At 47.3% G+C, this 18,759-nt stretch overlaps 6 protein-coding genes and 2 non-coding genes across 8 annotated transcripts, besides 13 other annotated features; 5 read left to right on the forward strand and 3 right to left on the reverse strand.

Moving 5' to 3' along the window:
* Tc00.1047053510565.11 (tyrosine aminotransferase, putative) lies at nt 1-756 on the reverse strand (the record flags this gene model as incomplete). The annotated part of the gene is made up of 1 exon (XM_811177.1): nt 1-756. A coding segment is annotated over one exon (756 nt), but the record flags the coding sequence as incomplete, so codon positions are not given.
* Nucleotides 1-2,190: a sequence feature (heterozygous, Esmeraldo-like haplotype).
* On the reverse strand, nt 1,074-1,137 carry Tc00.1047053510565.14. The gene has a single exon (XR_008255687.1). It is a non-coding gene; the product is annotated as an H/ACA snoRNA, TC10C1H1 (small nucleolar RNA).
* Tc00.1047053510565.17 lies at nt 1,175-1,265 on the reverse strand. Its single transcript, XR_008255699.1, has one exon. It is a non-coding gene; the product is annotated as a C/D small nucleolar RNA (snoRNA), TB10C1C1 (small nucleolar RNA).
* Nucleotides 1,871-5,658: a mobile genetic element.
* Nucleotides 2,191-5,488: a sequence feature (areas not merged during assembly with more than two copies in the genome that could not be assigned to a particular haplotype).
* Nucleotides 5,489-16,776: a sequence feature (heterozygous, Esmeraldo-like haplotype).
* Nucleotides 5,659-5,965: a mobile genetic element.
* Nucleotides 6,426-6,445: a microsatellite.
* On the forward strand, nt 6,656-7,699 carry Tc00.1047053510565.20 (fatty acid desaturase, putative; the record flags this gene model as incomplete). The annotated part of the gene is made up of 1 exon (XM_811162.1): nt 6,656-7,699. The coding sequence occupies one exon, from the start codon at nt 6,656-6,658 to the stop codon at nt 7,697-7,699; it is 1,044 nt and encodes a 347-aa protein (XP_816255.1).
* Nucleotides 8,294-8,884, forward strand: Tc00.1047053510565.30 (cytochrome c oxidase subunit V, putative; the record flags this gene model as incomplete). Its single annotated transcript, XM_811163.1, has 1 exon — nt 8,294-8,884. One exon carries the CDS (start codon nt 8,294-8,296, stop codon nt 8,882-8,884), a length of 591 nt encoding a protein of 196 aa, XP_816256.1.
* Nucleotides 9,294-9,902, forward strand: Tc00.1047053510565.40 (uncharacterized protein; the record flags this gene model as incomplete). The annotated part of the gene is made up of 1 exon (XM_811164.1): nt 9,294-9,902. The coding sequence occupies one exon, from the start codon at nt 9,294-9,296 to the stop codon at nt 9,900-9,902; it is 609 nt and encodes a 202-aa protein (XP_816257.1).
* Nucleotides 10,079-10,105: a microsatellite.
* Nucleotides 10,336-10,355: a microsatellite.
* Nucleotides 10,385-10,406: a sequence feature (AT_rich).
* Nucleotides 10,903-10,954: a microsatellite.
* On the forward strand, nt 11,021-12,838 carry Tc00.1047053510565.50 (hypothetical protein, conserved; the record flags this gene model as incomplete). Its single annotated transcript, XM_811165.1, has 1 exon — nt 11,021-12,838. One exon carries the CDS (start codon nt 11,021-11,023, stop codon nt 12,836-12,838), a length of 1,818 nt encoding a protein of 605 aa, XP_816258.1.
* On the forward strand, nt 13,404-16,433 carry Tc00.1047053510565.70 (protein kinase, putative; the record flags this gene model as incomplete). The annotated part of the gene is made up of 1 exon (XM_811166.1): nt 13,404-16,433. One exon carries the CDS (start codon nt 13,404-13,406, stop codon nt 16,431-16,433), a length of 3,030 nt encoding a protein of 1,009 aa, XP_816259.1.
* Nucleotides 16,777-17,409: a sequence feature (haploid, Esmeraldo-like haplotype).
* Nucleotides 17,246-18,759: part of a mobile genetic element that runs on past the window's edge.
* Nucleotides 17,410-18,759: part of a sequence feature (areas not merged during assembly with more than two copies in the genome that could not be assigned to a particular haplotype) that runs on past the window's edge.

Below are 18,759 nucleotides of genomic sequence, written 5' to 3' on the forward strand. Positions count from 1 at the left end.
CGCAGTGCCACCCAAAATCACGCGCGGCACCGTGGTCTCAAAGTCAGCCACGGACGTGAAGGTCGCGTTGGGATCCTTGCCCTTGAAGACCATGCCAGCGTAGATCTCATCCGAAAAGAGGGGCAGACGCAGTTCCTCGGCAAGCCGCACAATATCCTCGACGTGTTTGCGGCTGAAGTTGCTGCCGCACGGGTTGGACGGGTTCGTTACAATGAGCAGCTTCGTCTTATCGTCCTTCAGCCTCCGGATCTCGTCAAGGTCGGCCTCCCAGTCGTTCTCCGGCCGACAATTGTAAAAGTGCATGCCGATGCCGTACGCCTTGCACACCGTCTCGTAGTGGGGGAAGCCCGGCTGGGGCACCAGGGCGTAGTCACCCGCGTCACAGATCGCCGTGATGGCCATCAGAATGCCATGCGATCCGCCAGAGCAGAGCACCACGTTATCCTTCACGATCGTGCTCTTCAGTTCTTCCTTGTGGACAAACGAGTTGCGCCACCATGTCGCGACAGCTTCGCGGGCTTCTGGGGAGCCCACCGTCGGGAAGTAGCCGTTGCACTCCTGTGAGTCGATCGCTTCCTTCAGCTTCTTGATTTGGGCTGCCGACGTGAGAAGGTTCTTGTCCAGCGTCGGGTCACCGACGGAGAGCTTAATGATCGGCTTCGGGGACGGCGACGGTTTCGCGTTGTCCGAAACGGTGCGAATGGGGTTGAACACGAGACCCGCATGGTTCGACATGGAAACGTCCCACGAGCTCATTTTGCGTTTTATCGATGTTTTTATTGTTTTATTTGCTTTCCACAATTACGGGTTGCACTGATGCTTCTCTAAACCTAACCTTTGCACAACACCCAAATGCCACGGAGGAATACCGCACGGAAGCAGGGGCAGTGGGCGCAAATAAAAAAAAAAAGGCATAACAACACATCAACAAACAGATATCGCAATGTGAAACAAAAAGGCACAGAAACGTTACGTACGGAGCGGAACAGGCACTAGTTGTGTGTGTGTGTCGGTGTGTGCACAGCGGCGGCAGACATCCTCGCTGTCCTCCTCTCCCACCTCACTTCTCTCTCCCCCCGGTGTAGACGAGCGGCTCGCGGTGACGCACTGAGGGTCCGCTCGCTATTAAAGGGGATGGCGGGCACGGTCTCGTGGAGGCGGTTGGGCTGGGCGGCATCAGCGTCACTATCTAACGATTCCTCCGTTGGCTCGTCGGGGGGCACACCCAGATTTCCCGAGTTACATACATAAGAAGCTCCTCATCACGTGCTGCCGCAGTGCGAGATCATAACGGGGAGTGCGTGGGTGATCGCCCACGCAGCTGACCCCTGGCGGTGCGAAAAGACCGCCCATTTCACTTGCGCACAACACCCGCTCAACCACAATCACATAATTCAGTTTACGGCCACAGATGAGCAACAAAGGACAGATCAAAGAGACCCAAGCCAAATACGATAACAAAATAGAGGCCTCTAACAGCTTCAAGCGCACACGCAGTACACGTCTATTGACCTCTTCATCCACCCCGTCGTGGTATGTCACCAACCAAAGTATGATCCTTGTTTTTGAACCTTCGTTTTGCATTTACATGACTCTCATTGCTCGCATATACAATTTTTTCCCTTCTTATTTACCTTCATTTCCTGGCACCCCCGCCAAACCCGTTGTTATTTCCCTTCGGAATTTCCCCTCTGACGGCCGCTTCATTGTGCTGAGATGTGGGAAACGAGGTCCAGCACTTTGTGGGAGTACCCGGTCTCGTTGCCGTACCATGAGGCAAGCTTCACGAAGCGATCGTTGAGGAAAATGCCGGCCTTGACGTCAAAGGCGGACGTCAGCGCGACGCCATTCATGTCAGTGGAAACAACCTCGTCCTACGTGTGGGGAAACCCATGTCACAGAAATCGCATTTGAGCTCGGGAAGCGGTGGAGGATGTTCTGGATGGAATGACCGACAGTGACTGACGAGATTCGAGAATCCCGTCAATATAGAATCGCAGTACGGACATTTCTCCTTCCGACTGCGTGTGACGGTCCGTCTCCTTACTGGAGAGACGTCTTCCTCCCTTGCCGACGGGGGAACAGCGTCCGTCCCCGGTGCAGTTGGATCATTGTTAGAGTGCATATATGCAGACTGTTCCGGTGAGATGTTGCAGAAACGGCATTGGTTCGTGCAATCTCTCACAGCCCAGTATAGTCGGCCCCAAAGCTCAGATTCGCCGCACCTTGCCCTAGCGAGGCGAACCAGTTCTTGACGGTGAAGAACTTCCTGAGTGATCAGGTCCTTACCGCTGAGATCTGATGGCCTTGTGCCGCAAAACAAGTAGCGATGAGTGTCTTGACGAATCGTACTACGCCACTTATTGGTGAGCAGGGTAGTAAAACATGTCAGCAGATCCGTATGCCATATATGTGCAATTTCATGTTCCGTGTATTGTCCAGTTGCCATAGCCTGCGTCGCATACTGATCTGCAAGCTCGTTAACATGTACTCCACAATGTCCGTAACAAAACTGCAGGTGCACAGACCAGCCAGCACACGTCAGTGTCAAGAGACGCTGCCAGATCTGATCCTCCGTCCAGTCTGTTTGACTGAGCGGGCCCTTGTTTAGAGCCGCTAGAAGAGACTGACTGTCTGTAACCACAAGCAGGGTTTTATGTCTGTACTGGTTGCGAGGGATAATCAGCTTCTCTAGGGCTAGAAGCAGCACACGGGATTCCGTCCTGTAGCTGCATGGGCGTGTGTCGCAGTTTATACTGGCTTTTTCTATTATCTCCGATGAATTGAGGGATGCAAGCAGTATTCCAACCCCGGCTGACTTGGGAACGTCGACACCGCCATCCGTTGCGAGTATCCACGAACGATGGCTGTGCAGCGCTAGAGCCTCTTCGCTGACTCTGCGCTTTTCCCTTATCAGCTCTTCCCCGCCAGTTATTGAGGGATCTATCGGAAGTTCCACGCCAATGGTGACCCGGTGAGCGGAGGCCGCAAACCAGGGAGGAATGGAGCTGCAAAAGAACCGCTCTTCGCGTGGTGAGCTCTGAGTGATGCCATATTCCTTTGTGTATGCGTCTACGAAGGCATATAGCTCGTCCCGAGATAATGGCGAGATGCGGAAGCCTGCGCGAGGCGGTGGCTCAGGCGGAGGTCTCCGCATCCAGTCCATCTGACATGCGCGTGTGTTCTCAAACATGGAGAGCCGCGCGCAGGCGGACAACATGGAGCGGCGGCATATTAGCCTCTAGAAGCGCGGATTACTGGTCGACAGTGCTCGGAACTCCGCTGACAATGCCTGCCAGGGTTGCATGCGTCTTCTGCATCTCATTTTTCGCTGAATCCGCCACTACTGCCCATATGAGCTCACTGCCATAGCGTGATTTGGATGCGCCGTATCCGATGATGAACGTGCGTGGGTCATGTGGAGATGGTCCCGCCTCTTTATGCGCTATGCGGCGTAGCTGCGATATCCGTTGCGAAGTGGCAGCGCACTGCTTGGAGGCCGCCACATTTGCCGTCAGTCGTGAATCGAGGTCCATGCCAAGAAGCTTTGTAGTTCGCGATGCCCCCATGGTCATGACTGGAATTTTACATCCAGCCACTTCCAGGGGCCACTTTCCCTCACGATCATAGTTTGACTTCGTGTGCGTGGAGAGTGTGAACCAAGCGGCTTCACACTTTGACGGGTTGATGGCCAGGCCATTTTACTGACCCCGCGCGTGCAGTTTTTCAAGGATCGTGTTGACTGCAGGAATGGTGTCTTCCCGAGAGTGGCCGTTGATTACAATGGAGAGGTCGTCCGCATACATGTCTGCTGTGACACCCGCAAAGCTGTTCAGCAGATTGAGAAGTGGGCGTACGTAAAGGGAGAACAAACATGGTCCCAATACGGACCCCTGAGGAACTCCTCGCAGAATGGGACGCCGATCGCTGTGTCTGTTACCGACTCGTGTCTTCGCGTAGCGACCACGCAGAAAGTTTCTAAGCCACCTTCTACAATTCACCCCCGGAATATTGGCCAGCAAGCGACTGAGGACTCGATGATCTATGGAGCCAAAGGCCTTGCTGAAATCAACCAACACCAGCAGGGTCCTATGGGGTCTGTAGTGGAGTTGATTACCAATACCGCTCTTCTTGGGAAGGTTCACTTGGAAATAATGATTTCTATTATGCTCCACTTCGTGTATCAGGTGTGCCAGCTGCATCGTCGTGGTACGCATACTACGACACGCATACTGGTGCGGACGAGGCGTCCACAGCCAAAGCAGTCTCCTCAATGCCATTTTCTCAGCAACCTTACCCACGATGGAAGGAAGGCTGATTGGTCGATATGACTCCATTAGCGCCGGCGAATGACCGGGTTTCAGGACTGGGACGATGGTGGCTCGTCGCCACTGGAACGGAATCGTGCCGGCTGTCCGGCTGTGGTTGATGCGGCGGAGAGGGGATCGGAGACACTTCGTCGAAAGATGTCGTAGCGCCTCGCTGTAGACTTCGTCCGGTCCGAGGCCTTGCCGTACGGTGTGCTACGCAGCGCTGCACGCAGTTCCGCTTGATTAAAAGAGGCATCCAGAGAGAGGGGAGAGAAGGAACCTATCGAAGATGAGGCGGCCGACTCGTTGTTGTTCTGCGGCCTAAGAAGGGGATGGAGAAGAAATACACAAAGACTTGTTTTCCCCGTTATTTCCCGTTGGAAAACCCAATCGCCTTGCGAGGTGGGGAGGAATCCAAGATTGAGCGCATCCGCTGCTCTCCTTGCCGTCCTGAAATTATTCTTCCGGCCATCGTACATCAACGCCGTTGTGGGAGATGGAATTGATGTCTTTTTACGTCCGGAATCGTATTTTTAGGCGAGTGGTTTGCCTGGGTTTAACTTGCTGATGCGACGCCGATATTTGCTGCACGAGCGCTCACGGAGTAGGAGGAAGAATTGGCTCCTTGTCCGTTGCGTCTCTGCTTCACGGTCGGGCGTCGGTAACTGCAGACAGCGGGCCTTGCTGTCGGTAGCAATCCGCTCTGCTTTCGCAAGGGTGTCACCCCGGAGCTTGGGACCATCCTTGTGCATGCCGCGGGGTCAACGCCGTCGAAGTGAAACTGCAAGTGCTCTTGTAAAAGCCTTAATGCCGGTTGATTGCTTTTTGTAGTCGCATGCTGGAAGTTGTGCGTCGAGGTCGTTGGCGAAGGACTCCCACTTGGAATTCCACCAGCTGTAGAAAACTCGACGTACCGAAGTGGGTGCCGAGGGCATGGTATCCTTAAATGCCTGATGCAGCGTGAATGTCAACACATAGTGGTCACTGAGCGGCGGCACATTGGCTGTCCAGTCGGGCACGGTAAGATGCCTTGACCATGTCCGGTCGATACAGGACCTCTCTCTTGCACCACGAGCACACTTTGTTTCACCAGGGGTGTTAACCAAGGTGGGTCCTGCATCCGTGCGCGGTTGTATGAAATTCTACAGCGGAGTTGCTTGGAGGGGTCTCCAGGAAGGGCTTCCACCGTGGGCGACGCACGTTGAAACCTCCACACGGAATGAGCGGCGACGGGACCGAGAGGCAGTTCAGCAACCGCCTAAAGGTTGTGTCGGTTGCGGCGGTGGTCTCATATAGGTGCTCGCTACAATGAGATCACGGTTCTGGCCCAGCGCGACCCGGACCACCACCGCGTCGCGGGTTTCCGTCCGCTGCTGAATCCCATCGGCGCTTACCAGCGCTACACATATTGTCTGCGTGCCGTAAGTGACGCGCAGAGGCGAAAGCTACTGCGAGGCGGAGACGTTGAGCGGAGCCCGAGCCCCATAGCAGCACTCCAGATGACCGTTCCCTCACTGACGCCGGCCAAACTCGCAACAATAATGGCGCAAGGAGCAGACATGATAGCCATCCAGGAGACTTGGAAGTCGTCGGAGCAGATCGCCAGCATGCATACTGGAGAGTATGTGCTCCATGCACAATCACGTATCCGCAAGGAATGTGTTGCAGCGGCGCTGTCGGGTCGACGGTCCGGATCCATCGGAGGTGTGTTGTCCGGCCTGTTTTGAAGAGAACCTGTTTGAGGGATGGCGGCGCTACTGTGTTACGCTTGTGTCCGTTCTCCGCGGTGGTTGGTTGGCTGGGCTGCTTGGAATTTTGGTGTTGATTGCGTTTTTGATGGCGTCCCGAGTTTTTCTTTTTTGTTGGGGCCCAAATGGTGCAATTATCCCGTTTTTTGTATGGCGTGTTTTGGGGATTGGTGGGGTTGCATTTGCGGGCTTATAAGCTTTTTGTGTGCGTCTTGGGAGCTTGCTAATTTGCGAGTCATTTTTGCTTTAGGATATTGCGTTTTTGATAACACAGTGGTTCTGAATTTTGACTCACTTGTGGTGTTTTTCTATCAGTTTTTTATCCTTTTTATTTGATTTTAAAACTTATCCGTTGGAAAGACTCTACTTTTTTTTTTTTTTTTTTTTCTGTGGTTATTCCTATTCTTGTTTTTGGACATGTCGTTGGTTTTTGAGTGCGTGGGGCTCAATAACACCATTTGGAAGTCTTTTCACCTTGTATACTGCTGTTCACATCGTGGATAAATCTTTTTAGTTTAATTTTATTTTCTGGAATTTTGCTTTTGATTGTTTAGTTTTTTATGCTTTTTCCCCCTTAACATACTTGTAAGGCTGCAAATGACGAAGAGTAGCAATGCATTCTTTGAACAGCTTTTTGAACCTCAGGGGAGAGGGGACTACTATTGGAGCAAGAGCCCACAACCCCATGAAATGCGTCGGAAATTCATGTTGAAGAAGTATGGGAGGCAGATCAAGGAGCTTTACGGACCTGATCCTTGGATCTGGAGGCTTATGACGCCATTTATTTTTCTTCAGCTTTATCTTGGTATACGAGCGAGTGAAATGAGCTGGCCAATGTACTTATTTTTGGCTTATTTTGTGGGAGGAACAATATCCCATAGCACGTTTTTGGCTATCCATGAGGCAACTCACAATCTTGCATTTAAGACGCGCGAATATAACGACTATTACGCCATTTTTCTTAACCTTATTGTACCTATACCTTATGCAATGATGTTCAAGAGTTATCACGCGGAGCATCATCGCTATCTTGGTTGGGAACTTGTTGATGCGGATGTACCTACCTTGTTGGAAGCCAAACTTCTATCCAGTTACGTGGGAAAGTTTTTATTCTTAACCTTTCAGGTTTTCTTTTATGCTCTCCGACCGTGCATTATTCGAAAGATTGAACTTGAAAAGAGACATTTTATCAATTATATTGTACAGATTGTATTTGATATAATAGTGTACAAATTTTTTGGTCCGGGTCCACTCATGTATTACCTTTTTTCTACTTTTTTGGGTACGAGCTGGCATCCGACAGCTGGGCACTTTATTTCAGAGCATTATATATTCAGGGGAGAGGGCAGACAAGAAACATTTTCATACTATGGGCCTTTAAACTGGCTAACCTGGATGGCAGGGTATCATGTTGAACACCACGACTTTCCTAATATCCCATGGACTCGTATTTCTAGGCTTCATAAGATTGCCCCTGAGTTTTATGATGACTTATTTGTCACTGAGTCCTGGCCAGGTGCGCTTTATGATTTCTTGGTTGATACGAATGTGAGTCAGTGTTCTCGTGTTCTGCGTGAGAAAGGAGCTTTTCAGCGTGCAAACTTACTTCCCAACGTGACAGAAGACGCATCTGTGGGATAGAACAACCGGGTTGGTAAATGCCCCACGGTGAAGCTGAGCGATTGTCCAACAGAAACAGCATCAATAAAGCTTTTGGTTTATATATAAAAAAGAAGTTAGGAAAAAGAAAAAGAATAGATAACGAAAAAGATATGTGGTTTCAAAGTTGTTGAATTTGACAACAATTGTTATTAATTGAAATACTTATCCGTTCACCAGGTAAATATTGAAAAACAATGGCATAATGAAGCCAATAATTAATAAGTGCATAATGGACGTGAAAAATGCTGCAGAAGCAAGGAAATTTTTTTTTTTTAATTCTATGTTTTTTTTTTCCATAGTGGGGAAAGGGGAAATGGGAAATATTTTGCTAACAACTTGAGTTTTTTTTTTTTTAAATGTGCGGAGTTGTTTTCATTTTGATCCTTAAAAGTGAGCTGTAATTGAAGTGGAGTAAGAATAACGAAATCAGACACACGCAAAAACTCAAGGGAGAAAGGATTAACTGGCCTTTTTAGCGGTTTTCCCCCTCGATGGGCTTTTTGAAAATTTTGTGCCTTTTTTCAGTTCTATATATATATTTGCTTAAAAAAGAGGCAAGGGAAATTTTCCTAGATGAAGCGATTTGCCAGTATTTCTTTGGTGGCAGTTTCTACTTGTCGCCATTTCTTTGGTAAGGGATGGGACAATGCCTCCTTGGATACCATCTACAGTTGTATGCTTCGGAAACCGGAAGTTAATGATCGAGTCCGGAGTCAATATGCATCTACCATGGATCCTCGTGATGCGGACGTTCTTCGTCGTCTTGGAGAGGTTGCAAAGGAGAATAAGACCTTTATTCGGGTATTTCTTCCGCCTCACTTGGGCGATCCTCATCGTCTCTTGAAGTGCTACAGCCTTATGGCTTATCCAATTCTTGACGATAAGGGTGGACAGTTAAAAGTGGAAATGGATGGGCACCATCTTGATGCCTTCGCGGATCCTGATGATGACTATGCCAAGGTGGTTATCCCTCATATTGAACTTGTGGAGTACCTAGCAAAGTCCCTTTTGGAAACAATGAAATGGGAGGCCACCCCAAGAGGTGCTGCCTCGCTCCTTGAATCGCTTTACCGTGGGGCCGATATACCAGATCATGTGTTTCAGACACCCGCAGTCATTGAGCGCATTGACGAGTTTAAGGATGGCAACAAAGTCACTCAGTAGAATCCTGGAAAAATATTTGTTGTTAGTATTGTAATTATTGTTTTTGCTAGGTTTGGGGGTTGGTCTGGGAGGTATTATTAGTAGAGGAGTGCAGGATTCTTTTTTGACTGTTTGCCGTTTTTCTCAGGGGGTTGTAGGAATTTGTTTTTTTTTCTTCAAAGGAAAAAACAACAACAAAAAAACGATTGTATTTACTTTTTTGGATTGTGATTACAATAATTATGATATTGAATGGCAAATATAAATTTTTTTAACTTTTTTTCCTTTCTTTTCCCTACCCTTTTCTTTAGCATATACATAGGTCTTTTGATCTATGGGTCGGTTGACTATCTTTTTTTTTTTAAATTGGAAATTAGGTGCGTCCCAGCATTAAATTTGAATTTTGTACCCTGAAGCATCGTGAGTTCGGATGGATAGAATTCTAATTATACAAATGCTTCATAATAAGGCTATGGAGCAAAGGATAAGAACCGAATTTAACGTCTTTTTTGCCGAAGAAGCGGGATTTCGTGAGCTTATTGGTTTGGAACAGGAGTTTAAATGGGATGAGATTATCAATTGGGCTGAGATAGAAGCATATCAAGTGAAACTAGCTTTTATTGATCAGGAAAAACTAAACCATTTTTGCTCCAATGTAATGAGCTCTTTTGGTATTGAAAAACTAGTAGAAAAGGAAATGGCGTTGCATTCTTCAATAATGGCTCTTCAAAAACGACTGAATCGAGCCGAGGGCTGGTTGAAGGTCTCCAATTCCGGATCTGGTGAAGTTGTTCAAGAGAAGGTGCGGAGCTGGAATGATGAGAAAGAGGCTCTTGAACTCCAGATGGAACAATTACGCATTCGAATAAAAAGGCTGAATGAGGGACCTGATGCTGTGGCGCCAACCTCGTTACAGAGAAGCTGGGAGATGGATCTAAACAAAAGCCGGGCTGAAAAACCTACAGAGGGCATTCATATATCCCATTTAACAGAAAGGACGAAAGAAGCTCTTTCCAGGGTTCGGGATCTGCTCTTGTGACACATATAAGATCTCCTGGCAAGTGAAGAATAGATAAAACCACAGAACTCATTTTTTTTTTTTTTTTGCTTTTTCTGATCTATGGGCTTAAAGAAGCTGCTGTAGGAGGCCTTAATATTATTGAAAAATGGCGGCTTAAAGAACCAAGGGTGATGAAGGAAAAAGCTCACCCAGTTTATATATATATATATATATATATATATCACAGTGTCCTGGATCGAGACCCTCTGTTCTTATCTTTGATGGACTATGTATATATTCTTATTATTTTCATTTGTCCTAGTTGTGTTTGTTTTTTCGTATGGTTTTAACAATGAAATCATGAGGCTCCCAATTTCTTTTTTTGGGGGGGCTATGTTGGCATTTCTGGGCTTGGTTGTTTTAATTACAAAACTAATGGTTATTGTTTTCTGTAACCTAAACTACTGTGGTTTTTATTTATTTATTTATTTAATTTTTTTTTGTGAAAACAAAACAAAAACAATTTTTTATTTTTATTTTTTACATACGGCCTTGTGTGCGTGTGAGTTATTTAAAAGAATTTCATCAATGAGATGGTAGCCTTAGAACCGAGCCCACAATATGTCCAGCTTCGATGGCGGTTGGAAGTTCCGCTTGGTTGCCGCCGCGCGTTGGGAACTGCTGGTTTGCCACTGTACACCTTGTCACTGACAAAAATTAATCCCATTAGTGGAGCCATACAAACATCATGGTTTATCTGTAGTTATGCGGATCTGTTGAATATAAAAATCAGCGTCGAGGCTGCTCTTGCAGCTCTTACTTCTCCCCGGTACTGTCGCTTTTCAAATTTAATAAAGTAGACGAGATTATGCATTGGAAGGGGAGCCTTAAGAAAAATATTTGCTTCTAGTCCCCACGCCTTTTTACAGCACAAACGAAAAAGAAGGGGGAGAGTGTGTACATGTGTATGGGTTTCTCTTTAATTATTGGGTTGTATTTTTTTTCCTTTTTTTTAATTTTTCAGCTTTTTTTTCAATAATATTTATTTATCTTTTTATTTATTTATTTATTTATTTATTTATTTATTTATTATTATTAATATTATTTTTTACAGGGCTGAGGGTGGCGAAGACGAGAGGAAGTCAAAGAGAACCGCGATGGAGCGGGAAGTGGCCAATTCCAAGGGAAAAGTGAAGAACGGATCAAGAGGAAGAAAAAAAGATAGATCAAGAAGAAAATCAAGAAGCGCATCAAGGAGGAGATCAAGAAGCGCATCAAGGTCGAGATCTAGAAGCGCATCAATGTCGAGATCAAGAAGCGCATCAAGAAGATCAAGAAGCGCATCAAGGAGAAGATCAAGAAGCGCATCAAGGAGAAGATCAAGAAGCGCATCAAGGAGAAGATCGCGTTCCCTTTCTAGTAGAGGGCGAAGCACAGAGAAGTCTGGAGGAAATTCCGCGGCCGAATTGAGACGAAATTTGGACAAATCAGCGGATAAATTTCCGCTTCGACTACTGGTGGAAGGGGAGTCCTGTCTCATTGATCCCCACATTTCTGAGATGGAGATTACACTTTACAGAGCAGTACCCGAAGAGGGTAATTTGCCTCTTTTTTTTGATACAACCGCGTGTCTTTTTAGTGATCATGGCGGTCAGACTGATTATGTGGGCGTGGGACGCGAGACGACGAACAACAAGGGCCTTTCCCATATTCCTCATGCGGTACTCAAGTTTGAGGCAGATTCTGTAGGGTCCAGAAATTTTTTAGAACCTGCTGGGGGACCTAGTGTAATAGCCGGTGACGGTGTTAGTGTGAACTTGAAAAGACTGGTAATGTGGGGTGGATTTTCGTTGTGTGCTACGCTTTTTACTAAAAATACGAGTCTTACTGAAGTGACCGATGCGTATTATGCAGTGAAGGTGCCTAAAGCCCAGATACCCTTGGCGGTTGTTCCCGTGACACCGACTAGTTCTCATAATTCATGTATCGCATTAATGGTGCGGAAGATGAAGGGAAATACCAAAGCCGTTTGGGAGCTTGTCCGAATTGGTGAATTATGTGCCCAACAGGATGTCAAGGGAGTTTTGGTTGCCTTACAGAATCGGGGTCTGGTGTGTCCTGCCGACTATCGTTTGCTTTCCTATCAAGGGTTGGATTACAGCTCTGAGGGTTGTGATGAAGAGAGTTTCGCATTCGACGATGATGACGAGGACGACGATGAGGGTGATAATGCCGTGGATAATTCCATAGTTGATGAGAACGCAAGGTTTGAAAACCTGCTAGCGAACGTGCCACGTGTGGCACGTGAGGGGAGGCGTCAGTACAGCGTTGGGCGTTCCATATTAAATACCGTTTTGGATACGGCTGACGGCTCAGATGACGATGAGGTAATGAGGGATGCTCTTCGAGCAGTTGTCCCGCGTTATACTAGTCTCCGCCCTGTTCGTTATGAGGATAAGACATACAATGTGGGTTCCCGCGATGAGGTGCTTGCGTCGCACTATGTGAGCCATCGAGAAGAATATGGTTTGCATAATGCCGAATCCCAATCGGGGAAGGGGTTTTATTTGCCCCCCATATTCTCGCCCTCATCAGGAAAATTGAGTCGGTTATCATTTGGCAGAACTGGGTTTGTGAGGCCAAGCGCACCGAACGAGCTTTTGGCAACGATTCCGTCTGCACTTTCTCGCAGGAGCGGAACCGGGAGGCGTGGCGGGCGTTCTTCTGTGGGCTTACCCAAGCTCTCTGTGCTCCGCGGCCGCTCCAAGTCTCGTCGGGGTCGCAAGGGCAAGAAAAAGGGTCGGCGCAGCCGCAGCAAAAAGTCTCGTTCTCGTCGCTCTGGTTCCAAACGTCGGAAACGTCTTGGAAGCCGAGTGCGGTCAAGTTCGTCCAGTCGACGAAGTTCGCGGAGGGGGAACTTCAAAAAGAGCTCGGCGGCCGTCGATCCCCAGAATGGAAACGGGGAAGAGGAATGATGACTCTACGGAACTCGTTATTCATTTTTCCCGAAGAGAATTAAGAACGGTTCCTGTGTTCATGTAACAATTACAAGAGTTGTATGTATTTTGGAAGTTTTCCCCTTGTTTTGGGATGTGTATTGTTTCCATCTATTTTACCAACAACGAGAATTTTAGAACCGTACACACAAACAAAAAACAACAACAAAATGTTCCTAAAGGGGCAATGAAAAGTAAACGGATTACCAGTGCTGCTGCTTCTTTTTCTTTTGTTGTGCCCGTGTCCCTATTTGTTTGTATCTTATGGGGTTTGAATGAGTCGAGTCTCGAGCGATTTTATTTGGACTTGTTGAGAGGATGGAAATATGATGTACAGTTTTTTTTTTCTTTCTCAAGAGATGTCATTACGATCTAAGAGGGAAATTGATAACAAACTTGGAGGGGAAAGAAACCTACGGGTTTTTTGGTTCTCTTGATCTTTTTTTTCTCCCTTTTTTTTTCCTTTTTGCATTGTGTGGGACTATTCTCTCCTATGTTTAACCACATTACTTTTTGGGTTCTGTTATAAGTTGGCTAGTTTGAAATGCTGCCACATCCCATTCTTGCTACTGAAGATGACAGAGATTATATTGAACGTAGTATCCTTTCTATGCAAGAGTATGTTGAGAATTTCTTTGCACTGTTGGAGCTAGTGTATTTGGAAAGTAAGAGTGAACAAACCCCACGCGCGCACGCCCTGTTCCACTCCATACAATCTACACTAAAGGTGCTTGGGACTGTGCCTTCGTCCTCTTACCGAAAAAATGATTCCAAATTAACAGTTGACGAAGAGCTTCCCAAAAGTCTTGAACGGATGAGACGCTTGTTTTTTGACGTTGTTACAGTTGGGCCGGAGTCTCTGGTGTGGAAGAAGCCTGTGACGCGATTGGCGCAGGAAGCTGCACAACACGCAAAACACATACAAATTAAGTTTCCCTCATCATCCACCTTGGTAAGAAAAGGGGTCTCGCGTAATTCTTTTTGTTTTCTACTGCTCATTCTTATCTTTGTCAGCGCCCTTATACTGGCTCTCGTCACAATGGTCGTCATTCCTTTTATTGGGCCTTCACCTTCTGTTGCGGCAGCTGTGGGAACCCTTTCAGCCGTATTCTTGGTTGGTTCCGGTTCTTGCATTATTTTTTGCTTTGTAATGGCAGTACGAGCCTTGCAAGAACTCTTTGATCGGTTGCTTGGGGAACGTATGCACGCTAACTTGATGTATCAGCCGTCATCTGGACTGTCTGATGAAGCATCACCGTGCAACACGACGACAAACCAATTACGAGTAAAGCGTGGTCGCGACACAAGAAGAGGATACTACGCCATCCCCTATGGTGATTGTGTAGGATACATTGAGGGGAAACATGTGGACGCACATGTGGTGATGATTGGATTTGATAGCAATTACCTTATTACTCGATGGAACATGGCGGCAGAAGTGATGACAGGTTTTCTTGAAGGCGGCTGTATCGGAAAACCTCTGTCAGATCTTCTGATTACACCAAGTGGTGATGTTCCACACGATCTTTCAACACTGCAGGCGTCCAAAGGGGACGTGCTAAAGGTCAAACTACGTGCCTTTGCTACGGCGCCAGTGACACTTTGTACAATTGCTGCTCCCATTTTAAACCTTTCTGGGAAAACAATTGGAAGTATTTTGATTTGCGCAAACGCGAAGGATAACTTGGGAGTGTTTCGTTCTTACATTCGTGACTACCTTACTTCAGAAGTGAGCGTTTCCCTCTCCGAATTGGTTGAGAAGAATGCAGTGGACCCACAAGGGAAAGCTGCAATATCTTCTCTGCAGTCGTTTCTTACATGCGCTCTAGATAAACAGGTGCAGGAAATGGCTCGAGAGATGCTTACCGAGTGGGAATGGACTACGGCAGAACAATTACTTGCACAAGCTCTTCGATCTTTTACGGTGCGTCACGAAAAACAGATAGATTCTATGTTTCCTGCTACTTTATGCTTGCATCCAAACGTGCCTAAGGCAATTTCTACTCTGCTGGACACGATAGGGGTTTCGTGTATGGTAAAATTAGAGGTAATGAGCCAAACTGTAAACGTCTTTGCTTTAGCTGTGACGATTACTCCCCATTGTGAGGAGAATGAACTGTGTTTAAATGAGGAAGAGCTGCAAGATGCCATTATGCCTCTCATACGCAGCATTTGTGGAAATATGTGCAAAGATGGCAAGGATATTAATCTTCGCTTTCCATGCCAAGTTACAGCTTTCTTGGAAGATGGGGAAGATGCCTTTAAGGCCATTGAAAAACGCGGTGAGCAGTCTATCATTGATCAAACACGTGCCATTGTCAACTGTACAGTTAATGTGCTGGCGCTCATTACCGATCTAGTGGATCAACACAATCTTTCTATGATTCTTCTTAAAACCATGTTTGTCTCCTTGACTACTGTGCGTCAACGAGACGATTTGGAAAGGCGTTTGAAGGCGGCTCCAAATGACGTGGACGTCATTATTTGCGATCGTGGATGGCTTAATTCAGCACGTGACTTGATTATCTCTTCTGATCATTCGGCCATTGTTGTTCCAATGGCTGATCAGGGTGTGTTCTTTGCCCCAGAAGAGTTCCAGTACGTTATCCGCTCCCCTATTTCTGGTAATGAGGTACGGAAGGTTCTCATGGATATAGGGACAGCTGTATCATTAAGAAAGAACGCAGCCACTGCACGGGAAGAGCGGGAACGTATTTTGACACTTAGACAAGATTCTCCATGGACGAAAGGAAAATTGCTTGGTCGTGGTTCCTTTGGTGCAGTGTATGAAGCCATGAGCGATTTAACTGGAGGCAAAATGGCAGTGAAAATGTTTTATTTTTCTGCCGATTGTGATGAATCCATTAATAAGTTACTCAATGAGATCAGGATTATGTGTAGTTTGAATCACCCAAACATTGTGCATTATTTTCACTGTGAGCGTAAGGAGAATAATATTAATCTATTTATGGAACTTTGTGATGCCTCGTTAGGTGAAATCATTATTGGAAGGAAACCAGTCCCACCTACTCTCACAGTGGTCCAGATTCTTCGTCAGGTTTTGACAGCACTTACATATTTGCACACTCGGGGTGTGGCGCATCGAGATGTGAAGCCGCAAAATATTTTGTTAAAGGGCGATACTATCAAGATTACAGACTTTGGTACAGCAAGAGAGGGTAAAGCGAGTAAGGATGTGCAGGGCACACTCCGCTACATGGCTCCAGAAGTCTACAGGGGCGAGGCTCATTCTAGTCCATGTGACATCTGGTCAGTTGGTTGCCTGGCATGTGAGCTCTTTGCCTGTCCACCCAAGTTTATGGATAATTCTTTGATCTTAGCAGAAATGACGTCTGCTGTCCCTTATTTGGAGAATGTTACAAGCAGTGTGACACTCAATGACTTTTTGCGAAAATGCTTTCAGGATGACCCAGAAAAGCGCCCAACCGCAGCAGATCTCCTGTTGCATTCGATCTTCTCACCAGAATTTAGTTATGAGGTGGAGAGTCTTCTCACAGTGTTTAAGAAGAAGTTGATGAGAAACTATAGCTTTTCCATCACTTCTCAGAAATAGTAGACGAGCAGCATCCGTCATCCGTTGCTTTTTTTTTCCTGTCTTTGATTACTTTGTCTTTTTTACTCATCCACCCACTTCTTTTTTAGAAGCATTAGGAAGGAAAATGTAAACGCATGGGGCGGAGTAGATGATGATGAAGATTCTTGTGAAAGCCCCCTGTTTACGTTATCCACTAATGAATTGGCTTTTTTTTTCTTTTTGCGCGGGCACAGTGGGGGAAGGGGGTCTGGTGATTGCAGGGGGACCCTAAATAAAAAGACTGCCACTTCCTCAGTTCACAAAGAGCTCAATCAACATCACACGAGCTTTTCTAATGGAGTTGTTAGTTTGTGGCGTATGACTGTTGGACAAATCTCATTCAAATCGGGATTTCGGGTAGAAATGAAGCAAGCCATGGGTTTCCTTGCCTTTTTTTTTTTTTTCTCATCTCTTTTTATCATTGGCCCGCTGGCTAAAAAGGTAGAGGTATGCATTGATTGTACCACAGTTTGTTTTCTATTTTGTTTCTTTGAGTGTGCGTGTGTGTCTCTCTCTCTTTCTGCAGGAAGTCCCCGGTAGACCGTGTAGGAGGAGCGACGAATTGTGAGACGCATGCGCCACGTCTTTGCCAGTTTTTCGTGCAAAAATCACGGGGAGAAAGCCACCCTTTGAGTTTGACACTCGATAAAGTGGTCTTCTCTCACCCTGATATGAATGGGTAATATCTTTCATGTTTGGTGGAACAGAACGGGCATCTGGACTTCCTTCAGTGTGTGGTTGAGTGCTTTGGTCCTGAAGCGATGTTGGGAAGGAGCACGACATGGCAGAATCCCTGGCTCAGCCGGCCACCTCAACGTGGTGCCAGGGACTAGTACTCTTTGCTAGAGAGGAAGCTAAGCGCCTGCTGCCCATCCGCTGCACGCGGAGAGGCAGTAGGCGCCGCTCAAACGGGTCGGAAGGGCACCAGATGGAGCCATGTACATGGCTGCCCGCGGAGCGGTATTTCTATCCGCTGCTGAATTCCATCGGCGCTTATCAGCGCTATACATACTGTTTGCGTGCCGTATGTGACGCGCAACGACAAAAGCTACTGCTAAGCGGAGACATTGAGCAGAACCCAGGCCCCATAGCAGCACTCCAGATGACCGTTCCCTCACGCCGTCAAAACTCGCAACATTAATGGCGCAAGGAGCAGACATAATAGCCATCCAGGAGACTCGGAAGTCGTCGGAGCAGATCGCCAGCATGCACACTGGAGATTATGTGCTCCATGCACAGTCGCGCATCGGCAAGGGAGGCGGTGTGGCGGTGCTGGTGCGGAAAACTCTCCGTTCCAAGCGTATACCCCTCACCATCCCCCAGCATGACACCAGCCTTGAAGTGGTGGTGGTCCAGCTTGCTCTGGACCAGAACCGTGATTTTATCGTAGCGAGTGCCTGTATGAGACCACCACCGCAAGTAACGCAATCCTTCAGGCGGTTAGTAAACTGCCTTCCAGCCTCGTCGCTCCTGCTGTGTGGGGATTTCAACATGCATCACCCACAGTGGGAGCCATTCTTGGAGTCTTCTCCAAGCGAGGTTGCTGCAGAATTTTTAGAACTGCGCACGGATGCGGGACTCACCTTGGTTAACACCCCTGGTGAGATCACGTATGCCCGTGGCACAAGAGAACGATCCTGTATCGATCTGACATGGTCAAAGCATTTGACTGTGTCAGATTGGTCAGCTTCTGTGTCGCCGCTTAGTGATCATTATATGCTAACATTCACGCTGCATCAGGCATTTATGGATACTATACCTTCGGCACCCCCTTCGGCACCTAGGGCATTCTACAGTTGGGGGAAGTGTAAATGGGATTTATTCGTCAAGAAATTCGACGCACAGCTTCCGGCATATGACTATAAAAAGCAGTCCACCGGCATTAAAGCTTTTACGAGAGCGCTTATAACTTCGTATCGACGACATTGCCCCCGCGGCATGCACAAAGATGATCCCAAGCTCCGGGGTGACACCCTTGCGAAAGCAGAGCGGATTGCTACCGACAGCAAGGCCCGCTGTCTGCAGTTACCGACGCCCGACCGTGAAGCAGAGACGCAACGGACAAGGAGCCAATTCTTCCTCCTACTCCGAGAGCGCTTGCGCAGCAAATATCGGCGTCGCATCAGAAAGTTAAACCCAGGCAAACCACTCGCCTAAAAATACGATTCCGGACGTAAAAAGACATCAATTCCATCTCCCACAACGGCGTTGATGTACGATGGCCGCAAGAATAATTTCAGGACAGCAAGGAGAGCAGCGGATGCACTCAATCTTGGATTCCTCCCCACCTCGCAAGGCGATTGGG

This window comes from Trypanosoma cruzi, genomic scaffold, assembly GCF_000209065.1.
Source record: "Trypanosoma cruzi strain CL Brener 1047053516785 genomic scaffold, whole genome shotgun sequence".
NCBI classification, from domain to species: Eukaryota; Euglenozoa; class Kinetoplastea; order Trypanosomatida; family Trypanosomatidae; genus Trypanosoma; species Trypanosoma cruzi.